Source organism: Fulmarus glacialis, unplaced genomic scaffold (assembly GCF_000690835.1).
Source record: "Fulmarus glacialis isolate BGI_N327 unplaced genomic scaffold, ASM69083v1 scaffold7557, whole genome shotgun sequence".
NCBI lineage: Eukaryota > Metazoa > Chordata > Aves > Procellariiformes > Procellariidae > Fulmarus > Fulmarus glacialis.
In genome coordinates, this window is record NW_009225047.1 from 52,116 (window position 1) to 78,394 (window position 26,279).

A 26,279-nucleotide genomic window follows, 5' to 3' on the forward strand; every position below is an offset into this window, starting at 1 on the left:
AATATTGCCTGTTGAATATTCTCCTCATTTCCAGCAACTTGTAGCTCAAAGACTTCCCAAGCTCTAAGCAGCATCTTTAATAACTCTTGATAGATTTCTCTTCCACGAGTCTAACCAGTGTCTCCTTGACCCCACATAAATTTTTAGCATTCATAACATCCTGGTATGAAAAAAACTTAGTCCCTAAATATCTATGACTAATCAATCCTTTAAGCAGCTTCATTGACTTCTGAACTCCCACAGCAGCACTTAATTTGACTATTAATTTAATTTACCATCATCACCTTTCACTGCTTGTATTTTTACTCGAAGCAGTGTACCCTACAGATGGTTCTCTAGAAATACAGGTACATGATTTCCCTTCACTTGAATTCTTCATTAGATTCAATGCATGACGTTAAAAACCAGTAGTATGCAGAAGGCTATAAAGGAAGATCAGTGATATGGTGAGGGCTGAAAAAATTGGATCAGATGGGTTTAAAGATGAATCAAGGAAGGAATGGGTGCAATACAGAAAGCAATTGAGTGATTTTATTCAGTCCTGTTGTTGCTGTTGAGATGAAAAGTAAGAACATAGATAAAACCTCACAGTAAAACCCCTCTCTCTTCTTGACTTACAGAGGTTTAAACTGTCACAAATGTGTGGTCACCTCGATCGATAAGAAACGTGGTTGATGCATACACACACAAAGATTCAAGAATCCTTGGTGACGTTAGTGACAGTCACATTCTTAAGTGAAAACAGTGCTTTCTTGTACTCTATATTAAATCTAACCACCACAGGGACTGGTCATTTACAGTCTCTTTTCATTAGCTAATGCCTCAGTGCCCCATGAGCGTGCTGGATTTTCATGACCTTAAATCACAGGCTGACTTGTGTATTCTGCTGTAGCAAGCTCAGTTGCTTTGCAGAAGCTAACATCTGGGCAAAGATTAGCAGAAATATCAGGTTCAATTAATATATTTTTTTAGACCCAACCCAAATTGTCACTGACAGAACTAGGCCTTAAATGCTATGTGGGAATTAGCTTTCCTAAAAATTTAGCAACAGAACAGACCTGAGCAGATGACCCACAGGTCATCTGTGAAATACCCAGCTTGGTGAAATCAGTATTTTAACTGTGACCCAAATAATGAAGTATATAGTGTTATCTGTTAATGAGTGCTGTACCACATAACAAGCAGAAGGTTATGCAAAACAAGGAGCAGCTTCTAAAGCAATAGAGATACCTATTATGAGTTCTAATCACTAAAGAAAACATCTTTTGTAAGGGTTTAAATATAACTCTCTTGCTTTTCAAATCTTCTGATGAGCTAGCTATTACTAATGTCGAAAGGTGATGCCTGTCAGCCAAGAACTACATTAGAGTCCATAATTGAATTTCAAGAGTTGTCAAGAGCAGGCTAATAAAATAGCTGCTACTAGAAGTGACGTATGAAGAAAAAAAAAAGTAAGTTCTGGTCTGGCAGGATGCAAAGTATGTTGTGTGGTTTCCCTGTGTCTTTTTAAATAATATGTTTGAGTTTTCGGGGCTACATTTGTCTGACATTCTTCTCTTGTATAATAATGATTCATTATACATAATTTATTCAAGGACTGTAACTCACCTCTAAGTGCCTATAAATATTACTGCAGCTAGACATTTGCATTGTAAAACAAATGCGTAACACTGGGATTTATGAAGGATCCTTATATGTTAGTTTCTTGACAGGAAAGATAGATTTTTTCTGAAGTAAAATATTGACCTTAAAATCATCTTAAAAATCTAGCACAGGAAACAATTAACAGCTCTTCCTTCCCTGTGTTGTTTAGGCAATTTGACAATTTTAGGGACGGCTGGGGGTCAAAGTATTCCTTGGCCATTCAAAATGGATACAACTATACTGTTGCTACATCAGTATTACTGGGAATGTTCCCATGGTTATGATGGTAATATATAATATCTACCCTCCCACTGCTTTGCAAAAGCATGAGCCATTTCTGAGTGGAGCTCTTAGAGGTGGTGGAAGGCAGACAGATGACATTACTATGAGGAACGGTGAACGAAAAACATAGTCCCAGCTGGAACAAAGGCTGCACATTGTGTCACTGCACCAAGTGGTGTTAATGAAAGGGTGTGGGATGCTGGCATCCTTTATTGCCCCTGGTAAATTTGTATGTGGATATGTAGCAATTCTTCTCAAAATGGGAGAAATCCAATGTAAGATGACAACATTCATCTAAGGCACCGAGTCATGAGAAGCTGGTACCATAGTGATGTCCTGACCTGTCACTCACCCTCAGAGTTGTTCAGTCCAGAAAAGAGACTGAAAGGAATATACTTTGTTCTCTTCCTGTGGTGACAAGAATTAGAAGTAATGAGCTTAAGTTGCAGGAAGGAACAGTTATGTCAAACAGTAGGAAAACATTTCTAATAGGATGGCAAAGAACTGTAATGGCACATCCAGGGAGGTTATGACATCTCCAGTGCTGCTCTCCAGCCAGACAAACTTTTAAGGACAGGTTAGAAAAATGGCTGTGAGAGATAACACAGGCATAATTACTGCAAGAATAATTCAGTGCCCATGCTCAGGTATCTCTCCAGCCTAACTGTGTACAGCCACCATGTCCTGCTCTGGCACCTGCCTACTTGTCCAGTTGCAGCCTCACATCAATAACAGCTTGTCCTAGCCAGTGAGAACTGCCACCAGCAGGACACAGGCCAGATGTTCCTGCTTAGGGCAGGATGGTGGACAAACTGGTCTTCCCAGGCCACTGCCAGCTCTGTTCTTCTGTGATTCCTCTATTTACTTCAATAAATCTTAATCCTTTTCCTTTGTTGATCCCCTGCTAAGGGTGAAGATTGCACTGAGTCTACTGATCATTAAATCCATGGCCCTCATTATGGTAGTTTTAGCAGTGTTCAGGCCATGTGATGAGCTGTAGGCCAAAAATACAGAAATGCCAGCAGTCTCCCCAAATAGTGCTGAATAAAGTGGAGATCAAGATTCCTCAACCCTCAGTTAAATATATAGTAGTTGTTCATGACACCAGGTACTGCAACAGGAAGGCTGTCCTGAATTAATTCTTCCTGCCTGCTATTCTCTGCCTGCTCTCTGGCACGTCATTTATTTTTTTCTCAGTGCTTTTGTTCCCCTTCTGCAGGATGGGATAAACAAACTTCCTAAATGCACCAGAACACTGTGAGAACAGACAGGATCAGGTACTACCTTTGCCCATATATAGTTTTACCATTAGCTGCTCTCAAAGGAAATATGAGCACAGCTACATTCTTGGTTTCATACTTATTTACACAGGGTTTTAGCTGAGCATGCACTTTAACACCATGTTCTCCTCATGTCTTAAATGGAATCCATCCTTTAACTCCAATTTGCTGCTGCTGTACAACCTAGAGAACAACAATAACAGTAATACCTGCAGATTAGCAAAATGTTTTATTATACTGAAATATACTGTACATAGATGACAGCCAATGGTTACGTTTTATCTGTCCCATCAAACCAAAATACCTTTATTGTATTTTCCATTGGCTATTAGAGATAATTTCATTATTAAAAATATATATATAATGCTTTCTATTTATTTTGTTCTATATTAGAAAGGCAAATTTGGGGATAGTGATATGGCTTAAATATATTAATATTTTCTCTCTGGGGAGCTTGTCTTCGCATCTGGATAGAACACATGCGGAATGAGTTCAGGAATCTCCTTCTACATGACAGCAGGTATCAACCCACATTAGATGTAAATTCAGCATGTTCAACCACAGTGCCTGAGCTGGGAAAGAAGAGGGGTAGTCTGGGATGCCTGTTCTACCACGTTTTTCTTTTCCTGCATATTAAAATTTCTCCAATATGTTTTCCTCCTATTTTTTCCTCTGGATAATCCCAAGTTTGTCCTCCCTTGTTTTAACCATTGCCATAGTAATGAAAAGACCGCTGTTTTATCAAAAAACTTATTTTAGCTTAGTGGAATTAATCACCATGGCTTCTTCTTTAAGTTCTGGGAGAAGGGAAGGAGAAAGAGAGAGTGAGTGACTCCAGAGAACAATTCAGAGTTCCTCTATCAGGACACCTGCACTGAATCACCTCCTGGAGAAATTTCTTTCTCTCCACTAACTACAGTGGAAGCCCAGGAAGACTTGGTTGGAAAACATTAGCCCTTATGAATCTTGAGTAGGTTCACAAGAGTCCTACAGCATCCAAACCTCCTACACTCTACAACTTCCACATATGTCTGGAGCTGCACTCAGCCATCTTCAGTCATTTGCTATTCTCCCCATGGCCAGAGATGGATAGCCTCTAGTGTTTGCAGTCCTACAAGTTCTCTTACAAGTCGGCATTTGCGCAACAACAAAGGCAGCAGATTGTCAGGCTTAGCTGGGATTTCAGTGTTTCTCTGAACTACAGAGGAACTGTTACCTATACTTAACAGTTCCTGCTTATAAAGTACTGAAATACCAGTCAGGGAGGAAAGGGCTGCTACAAAAATGCACAGGATAAAAGGAAAATGACCTTTCCGTGAAATACACTGACTAAAATGACAGGAACAGCATCCTGTCCTGCCTCAGACCATTTGTTGGACACTATTTGCAGTTGCAATGTGTGCTTACCATTTTCAATCAGGACTAAACTGGCCGAAACTAAAATAGTAGACAATCTGTAGTGCTATGTCCTTATCCACACTCCCTGTAAAACCCTGAAAATCTAAGGCAAAATTATACCAGAACTGCACTGTTTTGAAAACATCATGGCGAGCCTCTGCTAGTCAAACTTGCTGTTCTCTATATGATGGTACACAAATGAGCACTGTGACAGTAAAGAGATCTGGTCAATTCTTGCTACTGTCACTTGAGCTCACTGGGGGTTTAGGCCAAGAAGGCATCAATACATTTTAAAAATATGTATGTTCAAAACAGACTTGTATCTTGGTTGTTGATAGATTCATTTTCCTGGATATACTGGAGAATGTCCATTTCATTCATTGTCTGAATCCTGTTTTCCTTTGGCTTTGCCAGTGGAGATGAATTAGTGCTCCTGGGGGCAACTGTCGGCTTCTGAGGCAATGGTGGTCTTGATGGTACCTTAGGTTTTGGTTTGGAGGTTACTTTCAAGAGTTTCTCTAAATCATCTTCAACTCTGGAATGAGAAGAAAACATCAGTAACATTTTGGGAATTTGTGAACTGATTTTTGTTTTGTAAGAAAATGCATTCTTGCAAAATAAAACTTTCTGAAGGATCAACTTTGATGAACTTCTCTTTTAGGAAGAGCTTTCCATAAAAGTTTCAATGCTACCAAAATAAGAACTGTCTTTTTATAATGTGATTTTTCAGTTCACCATGCAAGTTAATTAATTTTACAGCATGTTTTCAAATGTCTAAATTAAAAGCAATTTGCAATTATCAAAATAAAAAGAACTTGATTTTACTTCAGGGAAAAAAAATGCTTTTGATCTGTGACAGGATGGTTTGCTTCCTCAAGAGCTCAGAAATTTTCACGGGATAATAACATTTTTCACATTCAGTTCTGCTTCCTCTTCATCCCCATCCCCCAAGACTGAGACTGAGCATCCCCCTTGCTCAATCATGAGAAACTGGAAAACCTAATGGCTTTAAAAATATTATATTCACATTTGCTTCCAAGAAACTGAAGGAGTTTTGCAATCTGTGAACGTATACAACGCTTTTTTAGTGACTATTTCGCTAGGAAAGAGTCCTATTTCCTAGTGAAATATCCCAAAACACCTGAAACAGTTAAGTATGTTTTCTACCTGGATTGTTTGACCTTATCAAAAGACACAGCATGCTGTGTGTGCCCAACTCTGTTCCCACCAAAGCTGTTAAAAGATTTTGAGAGAGCCCTTTTAACAGATAGTCTTGTGACGCCAAGAGGTAGCTGCCTTTGGAAAGTGAGTATGTGAAGGAAACGGAAAGAAGGCTATGACACATCACATCTCTAAAAGATATAGCAGAGACGGGAAAGTAGAAGTTAGCATAGCTAGAGAAATTTTTAAAGGCCACAGTAATTTCTGCTCTGAATCAAAATAGCCTCTTGTTTTGGTCCTCTGAGCACAACGGTCAAACAAAATACCATGAGGAGTAAACACAGCCGTTAATTTCCCAAAGGCTTGATTGATAAATAATTGTTAAGCAGTCAAAACCCAACCAGCAATCCATGCAGATCATCAGCTGTGTAATGACCACCTACAAAAGCGAAGCCCCTGATAAAATGCATACCTCATATATGCTTACAAAATACATGACTTCCAAAAGGCTCCACCCCTAACTGTAGCATACAAAATCAAGAAAGCTGAAGCATAAGAAGTGCAAGCAAAAACTTTTACATGGCAGACCAGGAGCCAAAGATCAAGAGGAACAGCAGGTTTGTAATATGTAGGTATCTCCCTGCCAAACCCCAGCTCTAGTGTGATACACTTACTCTACGACGGTAGCGTCTTAGGCAATGAAATGATTTAACTGTTTAATTGTTTACAAGCACTGATATAAGAACTGTTTTTACCAAACTTCAGTATCAACTGAATCAGCCCATTAGGCTGTAACAGTGCCAGCAGTAAAACTCCCTCTGCCTCAGCCAAAGCGTAGCCTGACAGGGAAGCTACAAATGAACTAGGAGACAAAATTAAGGTCCAGGTGTTATTCTAAAGAGACTGGAATTTTCTTCAGTGCTAAAATTCCTTTCAAATAGTTTTACTTAGTTCACTCTTAGAGGACTTGTAAGGATAAGAAAGTCTGGTCACGTGATTCTTAAACAAGAAAGAAGTTGACAGCACATATGCAGCCCACCCTCTCCCTCTGTCTCTGCTAGAGCACTACATCAAGAGGTGGCACAGTCCCTCCATCCAGGAGGATGGTTGGATGCTCTCTGTTGATCACAGCACACATAACCATCTCGTGGCAAATGGCAAGGAGCAAATGGAGACGTGACTAAGGGAACAGAGAACAGCTGTTTCTCTCTAGAAGGATTCTCTGAAGTTCCTCATTTGAGCCCCTGGTGACTGGAAGGGGTTTGTTGGAGTAGCTCTTCAGCAGCTCCACTCACTGGAACAGGATACCATACAGGGAGTCTAAGGAAGGTGCCTTTTTAGTCTGTTCTTCTACAGGCCCCATAGGTAGGCAGTCCCTGGAGCACAAATGAGTCTCACCTCATTTCATGTCAGGCATTTTTTGGTCCTTCCTCTCATTTGTCTTTTGTAATTTATATCTTCCTCACTGCCAGGCAATGAGGCCGTCTTGTGGGGGGTGTCATCCAGACCCCTGCTAACCCACTGGGATAACTTCTGTTGACTAAATGGGACTGTGATTTCTCCCTTTCTCTCTTTGTTCACTGGTAGCCTTAGGAGAGATGCTGTAAATGCCTCTACCACACAGCAGAACAATTGGTGGGGCCTTCTGCAGACAGTTAAAATAAAGTAGGCAGTTAAAGCAAAGCTGAGCTCTTTCATAATTTGGGAAGTGACTTATTTGGGTGACTGGCCAGGACCATGGGGAACATGATCAACAGAAGAATCAATGTATCTGAGACACTTTATTGCTCCATCCCTAGTGCACATTGTTTGAATGTTAAAACCACAGGTACTTAAGAGCTCCAGCACCCTCAGCTAAGGATCCCACTATTATTAAGAAAAATTGCATAATTTCAAGGGTTTCTTTTTATGTTTGCCCTTATTAAAAGCTGTGAGGAACTTATGACTGAACTGTCCAGGCTGAAACAAACGACATTCACCATGAATTGGCCATAAAGTGTACAAGGATTAGCCTGAATTTTCTGCCATATAGATGGTCAGAACCCTTTAAGATAAAACCATTCTTGAAGTCAGATCTTTTTGTGACTCCCAAAGGGAATCTAAAAAGGATCAGTTTTAACTAAGGCTAATCTTGTAAAATCAACTGCCTGAACACTAAACTAGGAAATATCTAAATACCTATCTGATGGACAGAGCTGGGCCACTGTCTCAGAGCTCTGCATCTTGAACTCTACCTTGTGGACTTTGTATTCCAGCAGGCAGCTCCTGTTGTTACCTCAAATTTCATGCCCCAGGTAATTCTGGAGATTATATTATCTTTTTTTTCAGATAATAAGGTTTCTAATGTCTCTTAGTTTCCGTGATTCCCTGTGGGTGACATATCCCACCTAACGTACAAAACACCTTGCCAGTGTATTCCTTCCTTCTGAATTCCTCATCTACATAGAAGAAATTAATTTAATTTAAGCCCAGGCATTTTTGTTCGCTGCAAACTCTGATATCCAAGAGATAGCACACCTGTGATCAGATTGCCAAAACATGTTCTTGTTCTCTTTGCTGTGTAATAAACAAAACATGTTAGGGCTGATATTTCTGAAGCCTAGCTTTCTTTAGCTGATATGATGCCTTCCTCCTTGGCATAAACAAATATTGAATGAATCAGTGTCTATGTCATAAAGTTTTGGTCATAAATAACAGAAACCATAATAACCAGATGAACAATACATACATATACATACAGATCAAGCATACAAGATACAGAGGAAGCACGATTTCGAACCAGGTGCACTGCCTGAGAACTAGGTGCACTGCCCAGCAGGGGCAGCAGTAAATACAGCTCATTAACCTGATCAGATGGTAGAGCTTCCTGAATTCCTACTCCTGTGTGGCTCTACATTAATTTCTGTGCTAACCACAGCAACAAAACCACTCAGCACAGTCATAAAACACCCCCAAAAGATGCAGTCCAGTAGGTTGTGGGGATTTTTTGGGGGATGGTGGTGGGGGTTTTTTTGATAGTGTGCTTTTAGGCCAAAAATTCTGCAGATGATGATTTTTCAAAGTCTGGAAGCTGATCATGTAAATCTCCTTTTTTTGTCCTGATTTTTTTAAAGACCTTGGTTAGACAGAAGTCTTTTACAGAGAACACAGCAGATAATACGTGGTCTTTATCTCAAAACCTGCTTTTCAGTGCTGCAGTGATAGACAAACTGTTTGGTCCACTGCCATTTGATCATGTGAGACACAACTGTTTTTGGAAAACTAAAGAGGTAAAATGCAAAACGCCTCAGGCAGAGACAGAAACCAGGACTTCTATTTCTTGAGAAGCAAATGAATTATTACAGTGCATAACTACCACCATATTTAACTCCAGGCCAGGAGGAGGAAGAAAAAAATCAAGCAACTATTCTGAAATAACAAGGAGATTAAAGGAAAAACCTTCCCACCCCAATCCTCCATCTTTTTATAGACAATCAGGCACAGAATCCATGTAATTAATCATTCTCTAATTAGTCTCTTTCTTTTTCTGTAATGGAAAAGCAGCCTCATTATTTAAAATTCCTGCCATACTGTTGTGCTGATTCACAGACTCTAGTGGTGGAAAATCTCTTTGTTTCCAGACACAGAAAGCAATCAAAACCTTTACTGAAGAAAAGCTGTCACAAAGCCCTATGATATGACTGCTAGCACGTGGACTTCCAAGAGAGTAAATGAGTTCTGACTTGGAGACAGAGCAGCTGCCGTCAAAACATCAACATTTTAGATGCCACTTCTCTGAACTCTGTCCTGTCTACCTGGACAAGATCTTTGGGATAGGAATGACTATGTGCATGTACGGCATCTAGCACGATGGGGACAGTGACCTCTGCTTGCTGGGAATGCTCTAATGAGGAGGAGAATCAGTAACGAAAGCAAGAGACAAATACTCCCATAATTTGCTAAAGTATCCAAAAGGATCATGCTTGAAGCTAGGTTATGCAACTCACAGCAGTTCTTGCAGAATAGAAAAGTGTCTTTATTTTGTCTGGTGTTAATTCCAAGTACGAGAGATACCTTAGTGAAACCTTGGGGAGAGATGTAGTATCACATATATGACTTGGGAAAAGACTTGTGCCCAAAAATAGGCAGGAGGCTTTGAAGTATCTGTTGACCATCACTTCTGCTATGGTCAGCAGAGACAGTGTGATGTCTAACAAGGCCCGTGGAAATTATACAGGCTGGAGTTAACCACAGGAGTGCAAAGCAAGGGAGCTGTGTAGGAAGTATCTCCCCTCCTGCTCCTGCTTTCCCCTGCAATCCATTACAGGTAAATTCATACTGGTACTTTAACCAGTGCCAGGAAATATGTCTGGACACTGGAACGTGAGAGTCCATACTGGTGAAATGCTGGAAGAACCACTGGCACAGCTTTGGTCTGGGACAGGTTAGCCCTCCTCCAAAAAATTCCCAGACACAACTCAGAGCTGGCATGGGACAGGGACCATTCCCAGTGGGCAGCTGCATACAGTCACCTTGTTCTGGAGCTGGAGTGAGTCTAATAGCATGGATGCAGCCTGCTGGTGCTGTCTGGCCGAGGGCCAGAGAATAGACTCATTAGTACAAGTAAGTCCTATATGCATATGCCCACAAGAAGCCCTCTGAGGAAAAGAGACTACTGGTTAGATCATTCACCCAGAAAATGAGACAATTCAATTTTTACAATTTGAACCAGAGAGCTGGTTCGATTTTTCCCCAGCCTGAAGAAGTTCAAACCTCTCTCTCCTGCTTCTCTAGAAAGTTCCCCAATCACCAGGCAAAGGCATAGTTGGGGCAGGGGAGAGCAGTCAGCTTTTACCCCCCAGCTGAAGATGGCTGTCGAAAATGCAAGTAACTTGGGGCAAGATGGTTGAAATCTGGTGACTCTCAAGCCTAGCAAAAGCATCTCTTGCTAGACTAAGAAAGACTAGGACTCTAGGTCACCTCTCCGCATTGTTCTACACAACCCATATATGTTCCTAGGGGTGGGGCAAGAATTGATGTTTCCCGTCTGGCAAAAGCCTTTCTATTCTGTTGACCAAGTTTACTTTATAGCTATTCCAGCGTTTGTAAGTAGCATCCCTATACTTTACAGGAAAAATGGAAAGAACACCACAAATGCTTGAAAACCATCATGGAAAGTGCTCTTGGGCAGCAAGAAAACCCACCAAGAACTGGTAAAGAAAAGAAAAACAGCTATTTATTTGTTTACTGAAAGCTACTGCAGCCAAATCAAGGTTCTTTCCCCACAGTCAGGACACAACGAGCAAGGGAAACTGCCCTAGAGTGGTCAGGAAATTTCTGACGCAGTTGTTGCAACCTCCTCCACCACCTGCCCATCACCCAAACAACTCTCTGCCCAAAGGATCTAGATTTAAACCCTCTGGAGTTTCTCAAAGCTCTTCTCTTGCCCATGGTGCTGCTCTCATATCCTCAGGACAGCAAGAAAGCTTTTCTCATCACATGGTGCTGGAGGTGGTGTCCCATATGACTCCTGGCTAGTCTGAAGGTCTAAGTGTTGTGCTCTGAATTCAGCAGCTGCTAATGGCCTGCTGAATGAAGAACATACAAACTTTTTCTGCTTTAAGAGTGTCAACAGTTCCTTGGCAATCCTGAAGCTAACAAACCTTCTCAAGAAGCTGTACGCACTGAATGGTGTATATAAATGGCCATTGTTAGGATGCAGTTTCACAAATAGCTTCAGCCTCTAACAATGTAATGCTCCTGAAAGGGTCATCACTTGCATCATGGATGGCACAACTCGCAGCTGTAAATACAACCCGTAAAATTCGTCTTTTAAGGGCTCAGGCAGGATGATGCAGCTGTAGTACAAAGGTAAGAGCTGGACTGTCCCTTTCAACACCAGCAGTCTTAGATCAGCGTAATCCTAAGAAAGAATACACCAGGTCTACAATCACAGGGCAGCAGAACTGGGATCCCACTGTTGACACTGCTCCCAGCACTGGAAAAAGACAAATCTTATGCTGACAGCTGCTTCCTTCCAGTTCAACTCCCTATTCATTATCAAAGGTGAAGTTAATTAAATCTCTCCCAAAAAGCTGCTTTGACAACTACGATAATTATTTCAGGCTAGGATGTGTGATAATTTATGTAATTCTGTGGGCCCACAGAGCTGCTGCAACATTCACATTGTTGCTGCAACAACAATTCTAGCATTGGTTTTCCACAAAAACCTGATCCATCACACCAGGCAGGCACAATTTATATTAATAAGGTAGAAGAGGTCGACTGCAGTCCTGCTGCATGAAAACTTAATTTGCACATCTGTGACCACTGGGTGGACGGAGATGAGAAAATAAGATGGCATGAGAATCCATGATGGGAGAGTTTGCAGGATACTGATTTCTGCAGAAGTTGACTTCTGTCTCTAACTTAAATGGAAATCAGACCTGGAGAGGAGCTTTGAGAGTAGAGGTAAATAGCTGAATGCATCCAGAAGGAATCTTTATGTGGTATGACGTGACCCAGGAAAATGACAGGAGAAAAGAGAAGCCTGGTCCTAAATCCATTCCCAAGGATAATTCTTTTAACATCTGGGAAAGGCTTGATCAGCTACCCTTTCACCTCACTGCAGCTGGTCACCTTGCACCTTGGCAGAGTCAAAAGCAAAGGGGCCCAAGACTTCTCTGAAGAGCCTGGGTTCCTCTGTATCCCTGTGGTGAAGAGATAAGCCAAAAAGACTTGGTTACCTATCCCTCCCTTTCTCAAAGCACATCCCATGAAGGAAGACTATGATGTGCTCCTTTTTTCCTGAAGGCAACATGATGGGACTTGACCTTGCTGGTTCCTACTACAGCAATTTATCTCTTTTCCACAAGTTCTGGAAGGACATGCAAGTACAGTGCTCAACAGGCACCTCACTGATGTATTATGGCAGACCTCGTGGTACGAAAGAGTGCCTGCATCTACAACGCCAGTGGTTAGAGTGAGGTAGCTCACCTAGTTTCTCCAACACCATTGCTTAATTTTTGTTGGTAAGCCAAGAAATTAGTAACCAGTAAAAGGCTGGTCAATGGACAGGAAGAGGGAAGATACTTGTTTGAATGGACATGGGTATTTTGTCATAAAAAGAAATCTTTCATTACACTTATAAAGCAATTAGTTCTTCTCAAAGCTCAACACTTGTTAATGTCAAGTAGGTGATTCTATTTAGAACAGTAATTCTCACTTCATTTAAGGAGGTATCTACAGAGAGTACAGTCTTCAGTTTGCAATGAGAACATTTATCATACTCTCTTCTCCCTCATGTTGTGACAAGCACAGCCCACGCACATTTTGCAGACTCATTTGTCTCCATAACAGTCTCTTCCTCAAGAGTTACAAGTCACTGCTGGGGATTCACGCTGTGCTGACAGTGCTGTGGTGCTACTGCTGCTACAACCACTCAGATACCATACAGATCACGAAGGACTTGGTTGCTCCTGTGTTCTGCTCTGAACATCATCTTTTTCCCATTTCCCCTTTGGAAGGAGGTTCTGCCTTCCTCTGCCTTAGGCAGTGCTCTCCTATCTCTGTACATGATTCACTGGAAAGTACGTTTTCCAGTAAGTCAGACACTTCTCAGATCTACCACATACATGTGAGCAGACCATGTGCTACATGCAAATGTACACTACGTAAGTCAAGAGCTGCTACATCTGCATTCTTCAGCTAATCCATCTGTGTACAGTGAACACGTCTAGGTTTCTGGACCTACCACAGACCTGCTGGTGCATCATAGCTCAGGCAGGTCTTAGGTCTTGACAAAATTTGTCCAGGCAAATTTTCTGTATGGTATAACAGAGTATATCCAACAGACCGAGACATTTGACAGTTTTCCTCTAGTAGCTTAGCCAGCTCTAGCCCTCTAAAGGAATGGGTTGTCACAGCTCCTACTTTGATCTGAGGGCTGTGGAGAGATTTCTTCAGTCCCCTTTGGGAAGTGAGAGGGATTGTCAACATCTACAGGGCAAAGGCAAGATTTATTCTTAGGCCTCAAAATATGCTCAAACCCCCATGCCAGAGAGATTGGAGGGTTCAGCTCACGTTGAACATTTCCTCTCACCACAAAGGGTCACTGCCTGGAAAAGAGACTGTGGCACTGCCCTTCAAGAATATGTAACACTAATCTGGTGGTAAGGGAAGGTGGGAGATGATTCAAATGCTGCCTCTACATTTATGAGACCTGACAGTTCTGCTAAGGCTTCCAGCTGAACAGAAAACAAAGTGCATTGTGCAACCACTCGATAAAGTTCAGCTACAGGATTTCAGGTGATTGCAATGAATTTACATAGAGGCGAGGTGAAGTATTCTACTAGGTTAAAACAGCACTGCCACTCTTCTTCCCCCCTTTAACAGCTTCTCCTTTACCCCCAATCACCTTGCATTCAGTCCACCAGCTCTCTATGAAGTGCAGGTAACACTGTGAACTAGGTTTAGCATGGGGATTTCAGAAGGTGTTAGGCACCTGAACAAGTCAACAGATCCTGACCTATCTGCCTATACCTCTTGCACAGCCAGGAGTTGCCTCTGGATTCCCGTAGCAACTTTCCCATTGGACCACTGGCATGATTTTCTGCTTCATTATGTGTATTCATTTCCAATTGGATCTTGATGACTTGTCAACTATTGAAAGCGCTGGGACAATTCAAGAATAAATTAAAACTACTGGAATTTAAAAGAAATGGAATCTTTTCCCATGGGTTTCCATAACCATCTGGGTGTGCTGCTAACATTGATGACCCCAAACTGATCTAAAAGCATGGTCTATTGGTCTCGGAGCAGACTTCAGAGACCTTTCTCTGCCACAGAGACAGAGAAAACATATAATCCAAAGGACATTGACATGACAGATGGAGAAGCTCTCTCCAGTAATGGATAATATTGCAAGGACTGCATTAAAACAGGCACTTCTCTTCTAGCCATATGAACAATCTGGATCAAGCACTGTATGCCGAGATTGCTAGAGAGGAGAAAGCAAACACGAAAATATTGCAAGCACATACGTGTTTGCTCCCAATATACCACAGCACTAAATCAGGTCATGTCCTGCCCCATCAGCTTCTATAAACATCAGGTGGGCTGTCAGGATGTAATGCGAGATGGCACCCTACCCAACTTAACCTTTGTTTAAATTAAGTCAGGTAATTACTGCTGAGATAGCTAGCACTTTTCCATACGTAGAAAGCAATAGCTGCAAAACTACCTGCTTCAGGAGAGGTTTGAAATCACACACAGATTCTCTCTCCTGGGTTTAGTACCTGCTGCGGAAATCATACATCCTAACAGGAGCTGGCTGGCAAGAATTAGCACTGGAAGCAGACTGGCCTCATCATCCACATGCCAGCCTGAGATCCAGAAGGCATGAATTTGACTCTTTACTGCAGCACAGATTCGCTGGTGATGCTGGTCTCTCTGAGCACTGGCTCCCTGCTTGATCTCTTGAGGATTATCAGTGCAGGCAATCTAGCCTTGTGAGAGAGATGTCAGGAATAAAACACATTATGTGATGATATGTTCCAGCGCAACACTATCAAGGGGCAGGTAAGTGTAAGAGCAAGTACATTATTCCCTCCTGTAACTCTGAGCTCCAGCCCTCCTTTCCACTAGATTAAAAATTAAATGCAGGGTGATAGAGAATTTAATGAGCTTGTGGAGGTGTGCACAGGATTCCTCCTGGAAGTGTGCATGGAGATCTGTGAGCCACCTGCAGAAAATCATTCCTCTTATGGCAAGAGCCCCTGATTTCAGCTCACTGAAGCTGAATTCCTCTTTGCTTCTGGGCTTTGTTTCTCAATTTTCATGATGGAGGTCAGTTTTCACCCCCTGTGGATCGCTTGCAGAAAGCGGAAGTGCCATGTTAGAAAGCAATGACTAGATGACATGACTTGGACCTTTCAAGACCCTTCCTTTGGAGTCACAGAATAATACCTTGTTCCCTACCTTTCTCAAAGGGTCTTCCTGACTTCCTTTTTAATGTGTTTGATTTCCAAGCTCCATGACACATATCTTTTACTTGTAAGTACAAACATTGATTCACAGTTAGCATTCAAAGTATTTAAGCTTTGCCTTCAAATTCGTCTCTTTGGAGGTCTAAATAACTCCTCAGATCACCTTCATCCTATACGATAGATTTGAGATGTGTACCTCAGCAGTTTCTCAGTGTCCTCCTCAGGACCCGTGTTCAGCACATACTCCCTGTTCTTACAGGCAGCTGGCAGCAGTAGTGAGTCACCCAGTCTTACCACCCCACCAAGGTCTGGATCTTCAAATAATTTCAGATCTAGAAAGGGGAACCAGAAAATGCTGTAGTTAAATCATGTTACCTAACACAAAACCTGCGTTAACACTAGCTAGTAAATCTAGCTATTGGGCTGAAAAAAAAGATTAGGTAGACAATTGTTTTTTTACAAGGACTTCCAATCCACGAAGTGCAGTGATACTCTGCACTCTCAGGACTTGGTAAATCTGCTTTCTTCTTGCACTCAAAAGTAGGTCACATTACTCTTGTTAGTGTGGCATGAGTGACTGTGGGACAGCCAGCTCCCACAGACCTATAATATCCCAGCCCAAAATGTCAACAGTGAACAGCTATGGGAGCTACAGGTCTTATTCTTTCTGAATGATTCTAGATGATTCTGCCCCAGCTGAAGATTTGCCTTAACATTCCCAAGTCACTATTTAGCCTGTATACTCTGTATCACTACATTTTAAAAGCTCAGTTATACACACATGCTTTAAATAAAACAATCTGTGTATATACAAATATAGAAAAGATTTACTCTCTTTCATCTTCTTCCTGGGACCAATTGATGAGAAATCTTTTTCTGGGCCAAAGAGTCCTTCATCTGGATCTATTTCCTCTTCAAAAATGGTTAATTTGGGCTTCTCTTCCTTGGTTGGAGGAGCAGATGCCTTCTTCGTTTTTTTAGTTCTAAAACATAAGAAACAAGAAAGTCAGCTGCAATTCTTCATTTAACAAGAAAGATTTATGGCTAGAAAGTCTTTCAAGCTGAAAATAAATGGAGGCTGGGAAAGGATTAGAGAAAGGTACATAGGCATCTGTTAGTCGCTGGCAGGAACAGGATATTGAGCTGGAGGGACTGTTGGTCTGACACACTCTACCTGTACTCATGTTTTGTATTCTTAAGAACTATCAAGGAACCCAATGGGAACTGGAAGAGTAGGGCTAACAATGCCTTACGGTGCAAACTACCACTCAATCACATTTGTTTTAAGCAGTTTTACTCCTCACACACAGAAAGCTTAAAATAAGAAAGAAGAGCAGTTCCAGCAACACTGTCATAGACAGACAGAAGAGGGATGGCTTGAAAAACAAAGTGCAGGTTGGACCATCGCACTGATCCCTTTGGACAGGTTTTTAAAAATCTCTTTGGCTCCAATTCCTTGTCAGTGCTTGCTGCTGTTTTTGACTGCTGCATACTCCTTTCATAAAGGTGTTAGACACTCCCCTCATCCTCCTCAGAGAAGGCATGATATGAAGACTACATCGCCTTTAAACTGAAGCAAGCAGGGACTGGAAGATACTTGGTTGGACAGACTGCTATTTGCAGAATTGACAAATGTCACTCAGTACTTTCTCGAAACAAGGGCAGGATTAACTTCCTCTAAATTTAGTCTTCTAAAAATTTGACAGTGAGACAAAGTTAATTTTTAGGCTTCTTCTCAACTCAGTGGAAAGAGACAGACATCTCCATAGGACAATTAATCCCATCTATTTTGAACACTGGTATTTGGATGCAATTAGTCTCTGAAGATCTCCTCCTTTCCCCATGGTTGGAGAAGGAAGCTAAAAACTAGTTTGGATTAGAGGCCTCATTTGCACATGGCTTAAACAAGGAGAGCTGAATCCCCTTCCAAGAACAGTGAAAAGCATGTGCCTCATGCTCTCATACCTAGGAGTCATGTTCCACTAGCTGAAGCTACAAGGCTCAGTAGGGCAGCTTGAGTTATGAGGCAAACCAGATAGCATAAAAAAGAAAATTTAGAGAACAGGACAAAAACCTTTGGATGAAAAATCCAATTCAAACTAAGCTGAAAGAGAAGCATTCCTTAGGACAACATGTCCTTCCTGAGAAACTGCCGTATTTCAGAGATCCTTACTCTTAGCAGTCATGGCCTTGCAATTTCTAAGGTAGCCCCTTTGAATGCCTCCTACAATAGATGTGATCTTCTCCTTTGCAGAGAGCAGGTCAGGTTTCAGCCTAGAGCAAACCCAATTATCAGCACTTAACATGCCATAGTCATCAAAAACTAAGAACAAGGTCAAAAGATTACACATACATGCCAACTACATTAAAGAATCTTGTAAAATCCTCTTCCAGTTACAGCTGCACACAAAAGAGTGGAATCCAGTTACTTCCAGTTATTTTCACAGGTTTATTATCACCAAAATAGAACTCATGGATAGTATTACCTTGCTACCACCACTTCGTCTCTTAGCAATGGGAAATGCTGCACTTTAGAGGCCTAAGAGCAAGCCCCATGCAGAACTTAAATACGGCCTTATTTGGAAATATACCCTATTCAATATACTAAAGGTATCTGCAGTTGTCAGCAGCCAATTTGCTGAACTATTTATGATACAAACCTTATTTTTAAAGCAGGAGAAACTTCCATGGCTTTCTTTTTTTCACATTTATATTCATTATGGATATGCCTCGAGTGACTTCTGAATTTGAGCTACTTTTGAAAGGTCAGCTCCAAGGAACTGCCTCAAACTGAAGCATTTGTAAAAGAGCCTTCTTCTGAAACCTGACAAAATCTAAAGTTATAATATGTACAAGCCAGACAGCTTTCACCAGGATTTCTGCACAAACTCAAATTCATTGCTTCATTAACTGTGGTAAGAAATCTATCACTCAAATGAACCTAAGCATTAAGAGAAAAGGTGAAAAATGAGAGCCATTATATTTAACAACAAAAACAGAAGAACATTAAGACTGAGTCTTTCAGAGCTGACGAATTGATTATAAATAGAATTAGTAGACACAAATAAATCCAATCTACTGTGGAAGGAGCAACTTTTATTTGCATAATTCATGCCTTGCGAAGTATTCTTTGAGAAATGAATGACAATATAGATGAGGATTTGCCAATCTACAGAATGCCAAAAACTCTTCGACAAGACCCCTTGTCCATTCAGAAAGTTACAACAGCTCTCCTGATGCATAAGAGCCTGTTATGCCACAGGTACTTATATACATGAGCCAATACATTTCCAAGCAACAGGTCTCCACTCCAGTGAAGTTAACAAGGAGTTTACTAATAGTTAGTTAAAGTATTTGCAGCAAAGAGTACCAGAATGGTGGGAAATAACGAAGAAAGGGAAGAGAACCATAAAGAGTGTCATAAAGAACAGCACATAAAATGAACTGAAAAATGAACTGAAAGGTCCTGGTAATAACCTTCTGTTTAGTCTAGCCATCAAACCAGCCCACTTACACTGGCTTGTTTTCTGTTTTGCCAGGGGACTGCATTGGCAGTTACAGGGCACAGGGCCAAACCCACAGGGCTTGACTGCTACCAGTAGGAACATGAAGAAGTTGTTTTTCTGCCTTCAAGTTGTTTCCCCTCACTACCCTTCTAAGGAAGCCACAGTTGGACTGCCAAGTAATTCCAGCGTATCCATACAGGGACTCTGTTGAGGTCAGTCTCTAAGTGGGAAATAGGCTTCCCACGGTTCTGTATTTAGCTGTGCCAGTCCAGGTTGTGCGCTGAGCAGAGGTTAATGGATGAGAAAGGGTGTGTAAGAATTTTCGGAGCCTGTCTGAGGTTCTGGTTTCACAATCAGCTTCAGCTGGCCTCAGTGTGTGTCTGCCTGCCCACTCATCCCCTCTCTATATATTCCTCCTACCTCCCCATAAGCAGGGGACCAGGGACTTAGCAATGGAGCTGATCGTGAAGCCACATGCTGGTAGGCATGCAGAGGAGAAGCTGCAAGGATAGTTAATTCAACGATCATGATGTGCCTGGGTGCAGTAAGCTGGTGCAGGGATGCAGAGGCTTTTGGGAAGACAGAAATGAAGGAACATTTAGTCTCCCAAAGTATTACTGTACTCAAGCCCTGCACTTCATTAGCACCTTCTTAACACATCACACTCACAGCCTTGGCATCTGACATTTTGAAACTACCTGCATCCAGCTGGCAGAAGATGACCCGTATCATTGCTATTTCTTTGTTGCTGAAACAAGTGAACCTTGGAACATCACTCTAGTGAATTTTAAAAATCTTAACAAAAACCAGCCCTAAAGATGATGTATCCTCTGTTCAGCTGAACTTATTTACCCAATTGAGCTCACTGACTTCTATACACGAAGCACTGTGAGAATGACTTAAAAACACTACCGCCTTCTGCTCTGAGTCCAAAAGGAGCCAAACTGCCTCATAAGTGACTGTAGATGAAGACTAGCCTCCTAATTGACATGGATGAAAACTGGATGATCAAAAATTAGAGTATATGAATCCACCTAGTCAGGCTGCTGGCACACTTGAAAATCCAGCTGAGACTCCTGGCTCCCAAATGATTCTCAAATCACCCATGAAAATGTCAACAAAATCCTGTATGCAGAAGACACTCACTTTCAAAGCCAACCCATTTTGTGAGCGCAATTCTCATGTTATTGTTTACAGACACAATGTAGGTCACTTCTTTGGCAACCTCCATGTCTCAATGGTACATCAATAATGCAGAAAAGCTTTCTGGTCAGCTGTAGAAAACAGCGACGAGGATGACTAAGACACTCCAAAGTCAGAAGATTTCCAGACCTGTCTGTGTGGTAGCTGTATTTTGAAATACTGGATCTCCAGACCTAATGCTTGGTGATATATAACTTAAATCAAAGGGCATGTCTACTGTGCTCAATACAAACAGGAGTCCCTAACCCATGCTCACTATTGGGTTAAAATAGTAAGTGTAATTATTCAGAGTAAGTGTGTGTCATTATTCAGAGTAAGTGTAATCTCTGCCTACAGACAAAAATTTTCAGAACTTATTATTCTGAAAATAAGACCATCTCTTTTTTATAGAAATAAGATTATGCTCCAGGAAAGGAAAGTTACAGTAATATTAAAAAAAGACTTATTCAGAATATACATATTCATATTTTAGGTATCCGTGGGATTTTACAAGGAAAGAGCTTGCTAATATAAACGGACACCCCAACTCCCACAAATCTACATTCAGGCTTGAACAAAAGAACTACTGCTAAAATAGCAGCAATATTAGCACATCTTCTTCAAAACCATTTCTGAAAAACAAAGAACCTATACACTAGTTCATGCAGAAAACAAAATGTCATCTGCTGCTTTCTTTTCATTCAACAGTGCTCATTTTCTGAAGCTGCCTGATAATAACAGACAGGACAAAAGGGGTCATTCTCATCTGCTTTGGGCAAGGGATGCTGAATAGAAATTCTAAGCCCGTCAGCTCAACACAGCCTGACCGCTAAGCATTAAGCAACCGTGACAAGCGCTGGCCACAGCAATATTTTACCTCACACAGTAATCTTCTTCTTGTGGACATCACAGCAACTTACAGTGTTTTAAATGGCCCTGGCATATCCCAAAATAAGACAATGCATAATAGATGGAATAAATCTCCTATTAGACATCATTTGGAAGAAGAGCATTCAATTGCAGGCAAAGTTTCTCCTGCTGCAGCCCCCAGGTTAGGCCAGCCTAGGGCTTTTGTTCCAGCAGAGCAACAGATGGAAAGAAAGCATGAAGGAACAGATTTTCAAGAGTTCAGCTCCCATCTTGGGACCTGCTTTTGTGGAGAGATTTTTCTGAAGAGCTCAGCACCCAGAAGTACCTGTTCTTCCTAAAAGAAGCCAAGCCGTTTTTATAATCTGTCCTTAAGCTTTCTGATTATATCCTTTTTCAATATCATTTGAAAACAGACGACAAGACCATAGACGGCCCACTGTTGTTTAGTATACAGCTCATTAGCAATAATCATAATACAGAAACATTTCCTAAAAAGTTTTCAACTAAATAACTAATAAAGCACACAGGCACTCATATGCCTGGTAAGGGAACAAGGATTACAGTGTAGATTGCAAAGAAAAAAAATTAACATAAAGGAAATTTCTTTATCATTTTCCTTTGATTTTCTAGAGTAAACCAGAATGTGAGACTTGCTGAAACAAGTTAAGGACAACAAAAGACAAGTTTCAAAATATAATCATGACTAAATTAAACCACAGCAAGGACACTGGTCCAGAACAAGACAGGCATAATAAAGTTGCCAATAATAACGTGAAAAAGCCAAAAATACTCACTAGTATTTTGGGTTTCATCTGCAAAGCAGCAGAATGGTACTTTCAGGGTTTCTGACAACAGTGAAATAGTTCTTAGCCTAATACTCATGTTAATGATGCACATTTTCAAATATGCAATACCAGATAACACGCACTAATGTGTTTTGGAAAAAATTGGCCAGGCATCTTTCTGCACCCTGGATGTAGCTACTCAATATATTTTAGAACTTCAGGGTGGTTACAAAGGACTAAAAATAAAGCTATTTTAGAAATTAAAAAAGTTAGAAAAGTACACCAGAAAGAAGCATGGGCTGGTGAGCATTGCCTTGATGCTTGGTAAAGTTAAAGAAAGGCAGATAATCAGATATAATCACTAAGTAATTAAAAGAACATTCATTATTAAAGTCTTGCCAGAATCATGCTGCTGTTTTCTTTTTAAGAGCCTACAGGCCTGAATAGTAATGGTATCTTATCCAGGGACTGACATAGCAGTCCTGAGACTTCCCACCATTTTCTTCCAAAGCAGGACCAGGAGAATGGAAGCTCCTATCCACCAGCTCCTGCGGAAGGGATCTCACTGCAGCATTGCAGGTATCTGCTTCTCTGTAGAGAGCGACCCTGAGCTATCTCTGCATTAACTTAGGCACTCAGACACCTCAAGCAAGGAGGGATGAAAACAGAACACTCTCTTTTTGGTTCTTCTCCATGGCTTTGGTGGGACGAGGAGGAGAGAATATTATGTCTTGCTGTTCAGTCTATAAATTAGCAAAAGAGCTACAAGGCAAGCATGATGACGGCAGCATCAGGGCTTGGTGTATACCAGCTTTTATTATGCCCCTAATTCTCTTTCTCTATTTGTATGTTTGGTAGGACTTGATTTCAAATTGACAAAAGGAGAGAAACATTGATTTTTGCTCTGCTTCCCTCTTCTGGAGCACCTTCTATTTTCGCTGTGCCTAGTCCCTGCAATTTCTGCCTAATATCATCCTATTTCCCCTTTTCATCCCTCCTCAATCCATTTCCCCAAAATTTCTGGCTAGTATCAGGCACCTTCTTGCTCAACCTCCAGGATCTGCAGTATTGCCTTATCCTCCAGACTGACAATTAGGCCTCATCATCATCTTCAGCCCTCTTCTCCCCCCGATTCCGCATCATGTACCTCTTACCCTCCAGACCTCTATTCTGGACTCTTCTTTTTCTGCTTTAACTCTAAAGATTACTATTGTTGGTCAAATTATGCTTTTGAAAAAGACCACAGGCTCTACCTGAAAGAGAAACATGAAGCTGCAATGGGAAAGTGGGAAAATGCAGAAGGGAGGGTAAGGAAAAAAAAGGATGAAATTAAGCAGAGATAACAATAGGCAAGTTAGCAAAGGAAGAGAAAGGGAAGAGGTTGAAGCAGATCACAAATGATAACCAGCTATAACTGCTGACCACCAAAAATAAACAAGAATGTTTACCAGTCAGTTTTCAATAAAAGGTAAAATTCATGTTAAATCTTAAATGTAAAATCTTTCTGGAGAAAGGAAGCTTTATCAGGAAAAAAATAGGACTAACAATTTTGACTCAATAAACTCTGCCAGACATTATTCCTTGATTTATTTCTTTTAAGGTCACTATCCAAGCTATTGGAGTTACTTTTGGGAACAGGCCCTAGCTTTATGTTTTGACCCTACAAAAATTACACTGTAAGAAAAAAATCCATTTCCTCACACTAATTAGTAATTGTTACAGGTCTGTAGCTCCAAAGACAGCAAATTCTTGGGTAAATACTGTGTTGCATGCCTGTAAAGTGATGTCTACATGCAGTATAACTCAGCAATAAAATGTGTGACAAGAATATAAATATGAAAACTGTAATGAAATCAACCAGCCAACATTGTCCCTTTATGAGACATTCTTTACAAAATGCCCTGAGCAGCTTCACAATCCAAGTCAACCAAGCTGAAACAAGCAAGGTGTGAAAAAACTAGCTAGTGAGCATGTTATCTGCCACATGCTCAACAAATTCATGAGCAAACACAAAAAAAGAAGGCCTCACAAATAGGGAACTGATGGTACCGAAAGTATCCAATGTTGTGGTAAGAATTCTTACAACTAGCAAGTAAAAGCGACAAATGCAAACAGCAACCATTTTGGAGAAGCGATTGGTTTCTTCAACAGTGAAATGGTGAAAAAAGCTAAATACACACATGAACATATCACTGTAGCTTCTTGTTAGACGTATTTGAACAATTTCTGAAAAAGCACTGAACACATGAATAGTTGATGCCTCATTTCTAGAAGATACACTCACGCCTCTAAATCATAGAACCATAAAGTCACAGAATGGTTTGGGTTGGAAGGGACCTTTGAAGATCACCTGGTCCAACTCCCTTGCCATGGGCAGGGACATCTTTCACTAGGTCAGGCTGCTCAAAGCTCCGTCCAGCCTGTCTTTGAATACTTCCAATGATGGGGCATCCACAATTTCTCTGGGCAACCTGCTCCAGTGTCTCACCACACTTATCGTAAAAAATTTCTTCCTTATGTCCAATTTAAACCTACCCTTTTTCAGTTTAAAACTGTTGCCCCTTGTCCTGTCACTACAGGCCTTGGTAAAGTCAAATCAGCAGGACCTGCAACTGCTTGGTGCCTCCTGACTGTTCCACATCTACTTTGCGAAGGTTTAATTTTGTGTTACCTAATCTTTATCTCCTCGCAAACACAATGCCATCATATCCAGCAGCATCTCCTGCCGCCTGTGTTTGACAGCCTCCCGGCCTCAGGTGGTGCTCCTCAGGAGCTGTGCTGCTGCCCCACATGAATTCCCTCCTCACTGCATCCAAAAGCAGAACGGGTACAAGAACACAGACTGTGGGCACAACTCTAGTTTTTATCTGCCTATGAACAGAAAAACCTCAAATAGATAACGTAACAAGAGAGGATGTTTGCATCAAAAAACCTCTGGCCTCTCTAATCCCAGAGGCTCTGTGTAAAACTGTCTGAAAGGTGCTCTTCTTTTTTTCGCCTGGTACCTGCACAGTCCCACCCGCAACCTACGGAAAACTTCTAGCAAACTACAAGTGATGTTCCAGTCTAAAATTCTGCCTGACATACCTGTCATACCACATCTAGAGAGCTTATGAAAAGCCAGAGAAGAGCCGGTTACCAAGGCAGTGAGCAGAATCCAGCAGTAGCCAAGCAGGATTTGCACTCAGAGGCAGGCTGCTTCAAAAGCGCAGTTTCGACTGCTCCAGGATCCGGCCCAAGGAGGGAAGATGGGGCTGAGCCTGGTTCCCCACTGCCTTCCCTCCCCCACATCTTGCTGTTCACAGAGGTCACTTTTTTCTCTCGGCTGCGTCGTGGGTAAAACAAACCTCACCGCAACACAGAGAAGGCTCCACAGGAAATAAAATAGCAAAGGACACAGTGAGACATTGTCAGAACTAAATGATACCGCTGTTGCAGACACAGCCCCATGCTCCGGCTGCTGCCTCTCCTGCTGATCACGAGATCAAAACCTCTTCCATAAAAAGAAAACGCAGCTTTCCTGCCTGGAGGTTTTTTTTTTTTAACAGAGGTAAGATAAAATTGCTCTGGGTGGAATATTCCCCAGGCCACGGATATACCTATTGCACAAAGCAATTCCACTTCTGATGTTGCAGACACTGCTGGAGGCCAGACTGTAGGAACAGTCACACCAGGGAGCACTGGAGACACAAAACTCTCCCTCTTAAGCAAGACATTGGTAGCGTGGTAGCGCCTCTGTGATAACATATTTAAGAAGGGGGAAAAAATACAAACTGCGGCAGAACAGCAGCCAGAGAGAGGAGTGAGAATATGTGAGAGAAACAACTCTGCAGACACCAAGGTCAGTGAAGAAGGAGGGGAGGAGGTGCTCCAGGCGCCGGAGCAGAGATTCCCCTGCAGCCTGTGGTGAAGACCGTGGTGAGGCAGGCTGTGCCCCCGCAGCCCATGGAGGTCCACGGTGGAGCAGATATCCACCTGCAGCCCCTGGAGGACTCCATGCTGGAGCAGGTGGGTGCCCGAAGGAGGCTGTGACCCTGTGGGAAGCCCACACTGGAGCAGGCTCCAGGCAGGACCTGTGGACCTGTGGAGAGAGAAGCCCACACTGGAGCAGGTTTGCTGGCAGGACTTGTGACCCCGTGAGGAACCCACGCTGGAGCAGTCTGTTCCTGAAGGACTGCACCCCATGGAAGGGACCCACGCTGGAGC

The 26,279-nt window shown here is 41.7% G+C and overlaps 1 protein-coding gene across 1 annotated transcript in view; it reads right to left on the minus strand.

Annotated features, from left to right (window-relative positions):
• Window positions 1–4,910: 4,910 nt before the first annotated feature.
• HS1BP3 (HCLS1 binding protein 3) overlaps window positions 4,911–26,279 on the minus strand; it is a 45,647-nt gene continuing 24,278 nt past the window's right edge. The window contains exons 4-6 of the mRNA XM_009582349.1: window positions 16,562–16,713; window positions 15,927–16,062; window positions 4,911–5,139 (exon numbers count right to left, since the gene is read on the minus strand). Of these exons, the coding sequence (XP_009580644.1) occupies window positions 4,911–5,139; window positions 15,927–16,062; window positions 16,562–16,713 (517 nt within the window). The remainder of the gene's footprint in view (window positions 5,140–15,926; window positions 16,063–16,561; window positions 16,714–26,279) is intronic.